The 12,801-nt window shown below is 40.5% G+C and overlaps 2 protein-coding genes across 4 annotated transcripts; both read right to left on the bottom strand.

Moving 5' to 3' along the window:
- Nucleotides 1–782: 782 nt before the first annotated feature.
- Nucleotides 783–2,820, bottom strand: asb11 (ankyrin repeat and SOCS box containing 11). The gene is made up of 7 exons (XM_057336606.1): nt 2,724–2,820; nt 2,409–2,488; nt 1,932–2,039; nt 1,668–1,818; nt 1,450–1,584; nt 992–1,177; nt 783–907 (listed from the first exon to the last, which is right to left on the bottom strand). The coding sequence occupies exons 1-7, from the start codon at nt 2,818–2,820 to the stop codon at nt 783–785; spliced, it is 882 nt and encodes a 293-aa protein (XP_057192589.1).
- Nucleotides 2,821–3,776: 956 nt separating this feature from the next.
- Nucleotides 3,777–7,461, bottom strand: piga (phosphatidylinositol glycan anchor biosynthesis, class A). Of its 3 annotated transcripts, XR_008963131.1 has the most exons (9): nt 7,362–7,461; nt 7,223–7,260; nt 6,292–6,612; nt 5,723–6,155; nt 5,337–5,469; nt 5,120–5,252; nt 4,828–5,034; nt 4,420–4,733; nt 3,777–4,202 (listed from the first exon to the last, which is right to left on the bottom strand). XR_008963131.1 is itself a non-coding variant. In XM_057336055.1 (8 exons), exons 3-8 carry the CDS (start codon nt 6,565–6,567, stop codon nt 4,470–4,472), a joined length of 1,446 nt encoding a protein of 481 aa, XP_057192038.1. In that variant the 5' UTR covers nt 6,568–6,612; nt 7,223–7,260; nt 7,362–7,461; the 3' UTR covers nt 3,777–4,469. The 3 variants fall into 3 exon arrangements, 2 of the variants coding, with proteins under 2 accessions (XP_057192038.1, XP_057192039.1); XM_057336055.1 differs by having other exon boundaries at nt 3,777–4,733; XM_057336056.1 differs by having other exon boundaries at nt 3,777–4,733; nt 7,223–7,435.
- Nucleotides 7,462–12,801: the final 5,340 nt, after the last annotated feature.

Genomic DNA, 12,801 nt, shown 5'->3' with positions numbered 1-12,801 from the left:
GCGTGGGCGGAGTCTGTGCTCCCACGGATTCCCTGTGACCGTGTACACCACACACGCACACACATATGGATATTTGTTACAAAGACAGACAGACAGATTACTTTACTCTTTAATTTTATTATAATGTATATTATTTTTTATTTTAATACGTATTACTACGGTGGACCACTGGACTTGCAGTGTTTAAAATGAAGGGACAAATTTTCAATGTCTCCCTTACGTTTGGTGCCATCTGCTGTGCTGTTTAGGTAACGCTGAGCTCCACACTGTCATTGATTTGAATACTATCAAATTGGCTTTACACATAAATAAGTTTAGCTATTTTAAACTTGTTTTATAAGTTATTCACCATTTTATAAATTACTTTATAGGCAGCTCACCAGTTGCCAAAATTCCAAATAGTAAGTTGAAGTGATGTATGTATATTTTATTGCTGTCTTGAATAATTTAAGACAGCAATAAAAAAATAACAATAGAAGTAGTATAGAATTGATTTACAATTAAAACAAACATAAATAATGAGAACTAAAATAAAAATATAATGTAGAAGTAGGCTATAGTGATTTACTTGTTCTTGGTCTGGTTTAAATGATTGTGTGGATGTGTGTCTGTGTGAGCATATAATACACCAGAATAAACAATAGACTTTTGAATGTAGAAAAATATTTATTATAAAATTCACAAAACTTTGGTCTACACTTTTACACTTATTTACAGATAAAAGATGGTATTGTGATAAGCAGACAATGAGTTGTGCTAAGACAAAACAAAAACAGTGTGTTTTAATGATAGAGAAGATAATTTTGTAGGCTATGTGGTAAGCAAAGCATCTTGGTTTTATTTAATCTTTTTTGGCCCAGGGAGCGCCGAATACACCATCTGCACAGCTGAGACAGGGAGCTCGGACCTGCGGAACCAAACACGAGACAAAATCAGTATCACAGTGCACAGGCGCATATGGAGTGCTTATATACTGTGTGGTTATATTTACCTGCAGCTTGCAGGAGCTGTTTAATGTTCTGATCTGTAGTCAAGTCCAGTGGTTTCTTTCCCTCCGAGTTCCTTGATGTCCTATCAGCACCAAATTCTAACAGAAGCTCCACCTCCTTTGCCCCACTGACCCTGGCTGCAGCGTGTAAAGGTGTGTCAAGACCACGCCCACATTGCACATCAGCACCTGAAAACACAAATCATTTTTCTCAATTATAATTTAAGATATTTCTTGCAAACGTCTATTTTTTGCATTATGACGTTACTTTCATTTAAATTACTGAACATTGCTGTAATTACTAAATGCAAAAGTTGTTGGCTGTATACTATTGTAGAAATTGTTACACTGCTTTTGATTACTGAGTCACATTAAGTTAAAATAAAGTTTCATGGACAATATAATTCACTGTATAGATCTAAATCAATCAAATGTATTGCATTAATATGTGTGATTCTGACCTGAAATCAGCAGTCTCTGTACACATTCTGTGCTCTTGGATTCACATGCACAATACAACGGCGTTCCTATGCTGGGCATCTCCATGTCAACATTCACACCATGTGATAGAAGCAGTTCAACACATGCTGTGTGACCTAAAACAAACATAAAAACACCCCATTTATTTATTTGTATTTACAGCAGTGTAACATTCCATATACCTCACACAGACACACACCTCTCTTTGCCGCTTCGTGAAGAGGTGAGCATCGCAGATAAGCTGGATGGTGGGCGGAGCTGTACATTAAAATGAGCCTGACGAGGGCGGGGTTTCCACTACTGCACGCACTAAAGAGAGGAGTGTCTCCATCAATAGAAACAGCATTTGCCTGAAACATAATACATGTTTGTGTTCATTAATGCAGAAATTATGTAGAGTCAGTGTGAAAACTTCTTCTGAGAAATGATGGGAAATACTGTAAAGGATGGTTACTGTACGTACATCAGCTCCATGCTCAAGCAGAAGTTTAGCACAGGTAAAATGGCTTCCAACACAGGCTTCATGGAGAGGTGTAATTCCATCTAGTGTAGCCAAGCCCACACAACACCCCTGTGTACATTAAAACATGGGCTGTTAACTTCATTCATTCGTATTATGTAGCGTTCAATAAATTTTTAAAAAATCTTTCAAAGAAGCAACAGTGAATCCAAGGGGTATTTGCACAATTATGCAACATTTTTTAAAATGCACTCGTTATTGCATTAGATAACACATCAAACAAAAACACATCAAACACATCATCCCAAGGACAAATTCATTGTTGTATCATTTAAAGGCTATCAAATGTCTTCTGATAAAATGTTTCCTTGAGAAGTATGCTTGTGCTACCCACTAATATACCCAATATACACTAGTATACCCAAAACATTTATATGAAATTAAACTGAATTTAACACTAAAATTTTGTTCCAACAGCACCTGTGAAAGAAGTGTTCGCAGTGGCAGCAATCTTCCTTGCAATGCAGCATCATGTAAAGGTGTTCTATCATCCCAAGAACCTAACAAAACACACATTTACTATCTAGAAGACGCAATACACACTTGATGACATAATAATACATAAAACACACAATACATACAAAAACTATAACTTTTAAGGTACTATCATCTCTGTAATATTACTATACAGTATATGGAACGCTGCATGTTGTCTCGTGTTACAATTTTGAATCAAATCCTTTTTTTGTCCATCAACACATTCAAGAAGTACTGAATCAGAATTAGAGAACTCACCTGCCATTAGTGTATTACACACTTGTCCTCCGTACATGTGAAATCTGTGATCCCATGGTTTACTCCAGACACTCATTTCAGCATGAACCACAGCCATTCTTTAAAACTCACAATAAAACAACTGATTCAACTCACGGGAAGAGAATTACTAGTGGAGCACAGTGAGTTTATATGGCCTTCAAGGAAACACCCCAACCCCCCGACCCCCCGGGTGTAAGAATGCACCTCCCACCGTTATCGGTAATATGTGCTTACACCCCCACCTCAGAAGTGAGTGTCCCCCACATAAACAAATAAGGGTCTCACAAATTCAGCAAAGGGTTAGAGATACCCTACACACATTGAAAAAGCATCTACATATAGAAGGACATACAGATCAGCAGGCATTGTTTTTTCATAGCATAAATTCAACCTTGATTATATAAATCCTATAATATGGTCAAATAAAAACACTCTTAAACACAAACTTCAATCTACAATTTAAAATTAGATGTGCACATTTAATAACCGCATATGTGTAGAACTAAAACCGTAAATAAAGTTTTTTTAAAAAGTCAATAAGCCATGAATCAAAGTAATTAAAACTGCAAATGTAATTGAGGACACAGTATCTGCATCTCCAGCAAAACATCATTTGCGTGCAGTGTTAGGCAGGAACAGGTATAGCTGGATAAACATGCTGTTGAATATGTATATACAGTACATGCATGTGCAAAAGCAGCCGAAAAGGATGATAAGTGTTTGCAAACGGCCCACGGTTTTAACCTTGAATGGCCGAGGGTGTGAATTATCTGCTCTGTTTGGGTATAACAATGAGATTCCGGAGCTAGAGAGACCCTGACTGATATCTAAAAACAAAAACATCAGCTTTACCACAGTATGCCTCATTTATACTCAAGACATTGTTTCAAGCAGAATTTAACGTACGAATTATCCTTATATACGTCTTTAGTTTAGTTTAGTTTGTTTATTTTATAGACATTTTCTTATTTGTGTGGTGAGCTACTCAATAAAAAAAAACACACAAAAAAACAGAGTACACATATATGGCATGTTATTTAAGTTTATTAAAGATTGTGTAAAAAGGCAGGCAGCAGGAAAGCTTGTACATCATAATCACAGTTATAATACTAACATAGAAGGTGAATATAAAATAACAGCATACAAGTATGAAAACAAGTGTGCTGCATCTGTACTAAAATACGAATGAATCAGAGGTAAAAACTGATGTGCAGAGGAACAAAGACGAAGCGGGTCGCTGATGATAGATATTAAAAGCTTCATATACACCTGAGGTTATTGTGTTATACAGAAATGTAAACAGGTCAGTTGTGCACATCCAGAGTTCTTTTACATCCATTTCTCCAGAAAAAAAGTTATATTGAATAAATAGTTCACCTTACAATGAAAATTCTGTCACCATTTAATCACCCTTTTTGTTGAATTTCTGTGACCAACATTTTTCAAAATATCTTCTTTCTGCAGAAGAAAGAAAGTCATGCAGGTTTGAAATGACAAGAGGGCGTGTAAATAATAACAGAATTTTAATTCCTTTTTAAATTTTCAAGAATACTTGTAATATTCTTAATTTCAAGTATAGAAGTTCACTCAAACAATTACTTCAATTATTAACTCTAGATCGATTTTTTTGTACAAGTTTCAAAACTTAGACTTCACAAAACGTGTCATACAATACCTGCATTTTTTTTGTTTCACAAAAAGAAAAACATCTGGGTTTGAAAAATATCAAGGCACAGAGCTCAAAGTTGGGTTTGCCATTTTACTTTTCTTCTTACTAAAGCTCTGCCCCAAACTGTGGGGGCCAGATGCATCTACAGCAACATCAATCAGGTGATCTGGGCGGAGCCACTGCAGAAACAGCAGGAAGAGAAAGTCAAGAACAGCCGTAAAGGAGAAAATGGATCCTGCCACTGCACCACAGTGATTCTGCAGTCTATTCAATCGATCAGACAGTGACAAAACAGGCTCCTTGCATGCACGGATATACACCTACAGCACAGAAAGAGAGGATATATAACATACATATAGTAAAGAATCTGATAAAGCATTTACTTTAGTATATTAATATGACATTAAAACTCACCTTTTCCGTTCGCTCTGCAACGTTTCTCCAGGTGTAGAGAGTTCGGACCTTGCGGTGGATAGCAGCAGGAGACGCCACATTTCCTGTGCGTATTCCTGCAATAACAGTTTCTAATCCATCACAGATGGATCGAACCGTTGGTTCACACAGTGTCATTAACTCATTGGGCAGGACCTCAGGTATACCTCCAACCCGAGTGCTTACCACCTACACACAGAAAAAAATACCATTACACTAAGGTAACTTGAGATAGCGGCATGGTTGTCTATTGATCGAAATAAATAAAACCTACCTGCAGCCCACAACTAGCTCCTTCTACTATGGCCATACAGAAGGCTTCAGTGAGAGAAGTGTTGAGAAAGATATGACCCTGAACAAGAACATCTCTCACATCTTTATGATCCAGAGCCCCCAGTAGACGAACACTGTATACATGAAAATCAAGTACCGTATTAACAATCATACAAACTTATATAGAAAAGCTTTATGTGCCATGCTGGCTTTCTTACCGGTCATGAAGCTGATACTTCTCTCGAACTTCTTCCAGAACAATTCTTTTAGGTCCCTCTCCACCAATCAGAAAGCAGAGATCTGGGTACTTTCCACATAGTTCAGGAATGATTCCACTTAGTAAATCAATCCCTTAAAACAACCAGCCAACAAAACACATGCAACATTATTTCATTCTGAAATACAAATAAAGTGAATTTACTGAGAAAAATTCTATGGGAATACTCATTTGATGCTGTTGTGGGGGACTGACAAAACTAGGCATACATTTAATAATAATAAATAAGTAGCTCATACTGACTAATCACATAATAAACTAAATCAACAAGTCAACTGCTAGCCAACAAGCAAAAAAGTAGCTGTCTAAGCGCTACACTCTACCTACCTTTCCTGTAAACCAGTCGACTAATGACCACAATAGTGATCTTGCTGTTGTCACGACAACAGGGGTCAGGGGTGAAGTCAGTTGGGTCGACAGCATTCGGGATAACAGAGACAATCTCAGGGTCAAGGGTGGCCCGCAGTACAGTGTTCTCTTTACTAGTGTATGACACACACACAATGTGATTCGTGTCGCATAATGAGACAGTCAGCAATTTATTAGTCAATACGGAGCTCAGATCTGCAAATCCGAAGAGAGAGTGATCTGTAAACACAGTATTGAGTCCCATGGTCTTGGCGTGGAAAAGAGCATCATGGGCCATTGCGGAGAAGGAGCTGTGAGCATGCACGATCGTGATGCCTTCACGCACAAACACGCACCTAAGTAGTGGCAAACTGTGGAAGCAAGTGGTGGCTGTAGACTGGTTATACATGACCTGAGAAGAAATGACACCACATGATCAGTTTTTGGAGAAGGTTGCAAAAAGAGGAATGGTAAATTATGATATACTTTTACTGAGGGACAAACTTAAAGAAACTCTTTAACTAAGTATAGCACATTACTAAACACACCTGCAATGGTAGGTAATACACCTTCAGTCCATTGGTCAGGTAGCGAATACCACGGCGGTCTCCATAGGCATGTGTCACTATGACAACTTTATGGCCCTTCTCTATGAGGCACTGTGAGAGCTGGTAGATGTGACTCTCCACACCTCCCATGTTTGGGTAGAAAAAGTCTGACACCATACATATTCTGTGCTTTAAACTCCCCTCATCATCAGTCTGTCTGTGTGTGTCCAGAGATGGAGATGTTTTAAGAGTGTGACTTCTCCTCTTGTGTCCCATGGTAATGACAAATCATCAGTGCTTTCCCACACAATAGAAACGCATCTGTCAAAATAACATTTCAGTATTACAATGTGTCTGGTTTACCTGATGACGTAATTATGTGAATTCATATTTCAAATTTAACTTCACTGCAAAAAAAAACAGTCACAAACCTTAGCTACAGCATGGGCCGGTATGAGATTTTGACGGTATGATAACCTTTAGCAAAAAAGTGTCGCGGTTTCACGCTATTGCAATTACAACACTAAAATGTGTTATTTTCAAATGTCTGCGTATACAAACAACAACTTTTCAACTGGACACAAATACATTTTATTATACTCTTAATACTATATACTATAATACTTTCAACAACAAATATTTTTCTCATATCCTATATATAAGGCCTAAACATCAAACATTGCATTACATGACTTTATTTTTGTGTAAACACAGCTCATACCTTAGAAACGGTGTCAGAAAATTTTAGTGGTTTTGAAACCTTGACTATTTCAAACCTCGGTATACCTTGGAACTATTCGGCCCATGCCTAGACTAGGATATATGTTTTTTGGTCCCAAAGAAATAATTAACGATATATTAATGAGTACGGAATATATTTAATATCACGTTCATGTTATTTTCCATAAATCAAGAAGCTAAAAGCACTTACCCAGTCAATCCCTCTTCCCTGGCTGATGAGATTGAATCCTGAACAGATAAATAAGGTCAGATTCGTAATATGTACATGAATTGTGTAAATATTTAGCAAGCTTAAAACGCATCGTTAATTTGTTAAGTATGACATTTACGGTTTAGTGAAACGGTCTCAATCGGATGTTTCTGTAACCTAAACAAAACACCGCCGCAGCCATGTCTACTTCCGTCTTCCGTGATTGGTTGGAGTTGCTTTTCTTCATGGTGTAAAATTGTTTAATGTGTTTGAAGAGGTTGCACCCTAGAGGACCGGATGACACTCCGCCAGCCTTTGATTTGTGTGAGCTTATGACATGGAGCTTAAAATGTAAAATGTTTGCACATTTCATGTACATGAATTTATATTATTTTAAGATGTCTCCACAATAGACACCATCCGCACTGGACGAGCAGCTTTTTATTTGTCATAGTCTACTTGAATGGGGGAAGACAGATATCTCCTAAAAAAGTTGGCTGATATCACAATAAAACTACATATTTCAGACAAACGATAAAACCTGACGTTAACTTCAATTCAATTCAATTTTATTTATATAGCTTTTCACAATTTTCATTGTTGCAAAGCAGCTTTACATACATCATAATAAACAATTTAATAAAAATAAAACTAGGGGAAAAATTAAAGAGAACATACAGTATTAAGATACATGGTATTATTGCAAGTTTTTCTCCATGCAATGTACACTGATGTCAGTTGATTGTCAGAAACTATAAATTATTCCATCGAAGTATATTTAATTTAGGTATATTATTATTTTGACCTTATGTGAGAACTTGCACTTTTAAGCATACCTCGAGATTGGAAGCTAATAAGAGTTCGAATTAATGAACTTCTCCGAAACAAACGAACAGCTTTTCCTCTTTTTTAAGATGTCCTGCAAAACACACTGGATTAAACACTTCTTAAAATACCTGACTGTATTCTTTGCATTATATTTAATAAAGCTCAATTGTATTAAAAACTGAACAGGAATTTATTTTTGCATACATCATATAGTCGCAGTCACATACATGATACTGTCCAAGTTTAAGGCAGAATAACTTGTTGGAAAGATATGGATCAAATGTATGACAGAAATATCAGAATCAGAAAGAGCTTTATTGCCAATGTTTGCACATACAAGGAATTTGTTTTGGTGACAGGAGCATCTAGTACACAGAGACCATAACACAATAGAATACAGTACACAGATGATTTAAATAAGGCCCTATGGGTATAAAAAATTAAGAAATACAATACAATAAACACAAGATTAGATATAGAGAGTAAAGCTATGTGTGTATGTAAATATGTACAAGTAAAAAATAAGAATGGACTATTGTAGTACAAGGTAAGTGCTATATACAGCAGAATGAAATATAATTTACAGAAAAAGTTGTATAAAAAATAGATAGTGTATTATCTGGAGGATATAATTAATATTGCACTTAATTATTATTGTTATTAATTGCATGGTGGGTAAAAAAACATTTAACTGTTCAAGAGGTAGATGGCCTGAGGGAAGAAGCTGTTTTTGTGTCTGGTTGTTTTGGTGCTCAGTGCTCTGTAGTGCCAACCAGACGGCAGCATTGTGAAGAGATGATGGCTTGGATGTGAGAGGTCCAGGGTGATTTTCTGAGCCCTTTTTCTCACTCTGGATGTATACAGTTCTTGGAGGGTGGGCAGGGGAGCACCAATGATCTTCTCAGCAGTCCGAACCGTCCTCTGTAGTCTTCTGATGTCTGACTTTGTGGCTGAGCCAAACCAGACAGTGATGGATGTGCAGAGGACAGACTCTACGACTGTTGAGTAAAACTGTTTTAACAGAGTTTGTGGTAGGTTGAACTTCTTCAGCTGATGTAAGAAGTACAACGTCTGCTGGGCTTTTTAGCAATGGAGCCAATGTTATTGTCCCACTTCAGGTCCTGAGAGATGGTGGTGCACAGGAACCTGAATGACTCCACTGCTGCCACAGTGCCGTTCATGATGGTGAACCACAATCGTCTCCGCTGTTTTAAGCGTGTTCAGCTCAAAGTAGTTATGACTGCACCAGACAGCCAGCTGCTCAACCTCCCTCTGTACGCAGACTCATCACCATCCTGGATGAGGCCAATGAGTGTGGTGTCGTCTGCGAACTTCAGAAGTCTGACAGAAGGGTCCTGGGCAGTGCAGTCATTGGTGTACAGGGAGAAGAGCAGTGGGGAGAGAACGCACCCCTGGGGAGCGCCAGTGCTGATTGTGCGGGTGCTGGATGTGAGTTTCCCCATTCTCACTAACTGTTGCCTGTCTGTCAGACAGCTGGTGATTCACTGACATATAGAGCCAGGAACAGATAGCTGGGTTAACTTTGTCTGGAGCAGTGATGGGATGATGGTGTTGAAAGCGGAGCTGAAGTCCACAAACAGGATCCTCACATAGGTCCCTGGTCTATCCAGATGTTTCAGGACAAAATGCAGCCCCATGTTAACTGCATCCTCAACAGACCTGTTTGCTCTGTAGGCAAACTGCAGGGGGTCCAGTAAGAGTTCTGTGATGTCCTTCAGATAAGCCAGTACCAGTCTCGAATGACTTCATGACCACACATGTGAGAGCGACAGGTCTGTAGTCATTCAGTCTACAGATATGTAATAAATATGCAATAAACTCAAATTACATAGAACTGAAAAGCAAACAAAACTGAAAAACTTTGTATAGGACATCTAATATTATTGCTCCATAAGACAAGCACTCTCTTATTAAGTCGCTTTGGATAAAAACATCTAAATGTGATAAGTTAATATAAAAAAACACAAAATATTGAAATATTTTGTATAATTACTCTATACAGTATATGAAATAAACAAAAACTTTTTTTTCATGCTATAACCTCGATTTTTATCACAGTTTTGTCTTATCATGCTGTCAGTATTTTACGTTGCTGTTGGATGGGTTTTTTTTACACCCAATTGCTGTATATATCACATTTGCATATGTGCTTTTATATATACTGTCACGATTTGCATGGTGGAAGAACCCAAGTGCAGGCAGGCGGTGTGTAAGGGGTTAACAAAAACTTTATTTACAAGACAAAGGGAACAAAGCAAAACACCCATGATGGGGAAAACTGAACTAAGAATATATATATAAATGGGTAAACAAAAATTTCCCTCAAGGGGGCAAAAATGAGAACTAAGCAATAATCAAACTAACAAGCAAACAAGACAAGAGACTCACTGGGAAGCAAAGACAGAGGATGAGGGACGAACTGGATACAATCTCCGAGCACAGGACAATGAAACATGAGGGCATTTAAAGGGAACACAAACGAGGGATAACGACATAGGGCAGGTGTGGGTAATAAAACACTCAGGGAAAGATAACAAGGAAACGAGAGGGGCGGGGCCAATGACTAGACACTGGAGAGAACGTATATTGTTGTCAAAAGGACAACAATATGTTTCTCTCCACACATAACCAAAGGTTTTGTCATGGCTCTGCTACAGGACCAAGAAATACATGACTAAATGAAGCAGAGCCATGACAGAAGCCCCCCCTTTAACGAGCACCACCAGGTGCTCACCAAGGGGTAGACGGACGAGACAAGACCGACTGAGACAAAGACAAGAACAGACAAAACATGGAGAACAAAATCAGTGGCAGACAAGACAACAATAGGATTGGGGTGCGACAATAAAAATAACAAACAAGGGAGGGGGGGGTGGGGCCAAACAAGAGTTCAGGGGAGGCACAGTCTTAATCCCCGGCTGCGCTTGAGGGCGCGGAGTCCTGGGGGATTCTGTGGGGGAAGTCCTGGAGGGGACAGTCTTTGACCCTGGGAGTTTCCCAGGGACCGGCTTGGCTGCCGGACTGGAGACCGGCTGGAAGGCCGGCTGGACAGGGCTTGACGCCGGCTGGAAGGCCGGCTGGACAGGGCTTGACGCCGGCTGGAAGGCCGGCTGGACAGGGCTTGACGCCGGCTGGAAGGCCGGCTGGACAGGGCTTGACGCCGGCTGGAAGGCCGGCTGGACAGGGCTTGACGCCGGCTGGATCACCGGACTGGACGCCGGCTGGATCACCGGACTGGACGCCGGCTGGATCACCGGACTGGACGCCGGCTGGATCACCGGACTGGATGCCGGCTGGATCGCCGGGCTGGATCGCCGGACTGGACGCCGGCTGGATCGCCGGACTGGACGCCGGCTGGATCCCCGGACTGGACGCCGGCTGGATCACTGGACTGGACGCCGGCTGGATCACCGGACTGGACGCCGGCTGCACCACCGGACTGGATGCCGGCTGCACCACCGGACTGGATGCCCCTCTCCGTTGCCTTTTCTTCTTCAGCCGAACCACCCGACTGGTGGTCGGCTAAAGGAATGAGGTGAAGGGCGCAGCTGGCTCCGGGTTGGATGCCTCCGATGAGGAACTCCAGGACTCCCTCCTTCTTCGCCTGCCTCGAAGGCTGACTGGTGGGGGAGAGGCTGCAGGGAGTGAGGCGGACGGTGAGGTGATGCCCACGACTCCGATCTGGATGGCACGATCCTCCGGGATCATGACCAACGGGGACGGAGACTTGGAGTGAACTGAGACCCCTAGCTCCGACCGGTTAATGGCATATCTGACCACATTCTCGAAGCGCAGCGGCCTCAGCATCCTCATCTCCGCCCGCGAGATCGGATCATTTAGGTCACCGTTGTAAATCACCGTTAGCTCCACCTCACCAAAAGCCATATCCTCTGCAGCCTCCAGGAACCTCTCGGTGTACTCCACCATGTCAGCCTCACCATGACGGATGCTACAAAGGAGGTGAGCCTGGCGAGATCGGAGGACGTCCATTGTGCCGCCTGCTGGGTTCAGCGTTGGCTCGGTGATTCTGTCACGATTTGCGTGGTGGAAGAACCCAAGTGCAGGCAGGCGGTGTGTAAGGGGTTAACAAAAAGACAAAGCATTTACAAGACAAAGGGAACAAAGCAAAACACCCACGATGGAGAAAACTGAACTAAGAATATATATATAAATGGGTAAACAAAAACTTCCCTCAAGGGGGCAAAAACGAGAACTAAGTAATAATCAAACTAACAAGCAAACAAGACAAGAGACTCACTGGGAAGCAAAGACAGAGGATGAGGGACGAACTGGATACAATCACCGAGCACAGGACAATCAAACATGAGGGCATTTAAAGGGAACACAAACGAGGGATAATGACACAGGGCAGGGGTGTGGGTAATCAAACACTCAGGGAAAGATAACAAGGAAACGAGAGGGGCGGGGCCAATGACGAGACACTGGAGAGAACGTATATTATTGTCAAAAGGACAACAATATGTTTCTCTCCACACATAACCAGGCTTTGTCATGGCTCTGCTACAGGACCAAGAAAAACATGACTAAATGAAGCAGAGCCATGACAATATACCACGTGTATTGTGTAAAATAAACGTTTATTGTCATTTTATACTGATTTTTGTTTATTTTATTTTTGAGATCTGTTATAGGCCTGCTGTGTCTGTCTGTGGCCTTTTATAACCTGCCAACATCCGTTTCTGACTTGTTGTTTTGTGCTATTTTCACTT

The sequence above is a fragment of the Triplophysa rosa genome, linkage group LG6, assembly GCF_024868665.1.
Source record: "Triplophysa rosa linkage group LG6, Trosa_1v2, whole genome shotgun sequence".
NCBI classification, from domain to species: Eukaryota; Metazoa; Chordata; class Actinopteri; order Cypriniformes; family Nemacheilidae; genus Triplophysa; species Triplophysa rosa.
This window is presented reverse-complemented; position numbering and strand designations above follow the sequence as displayed.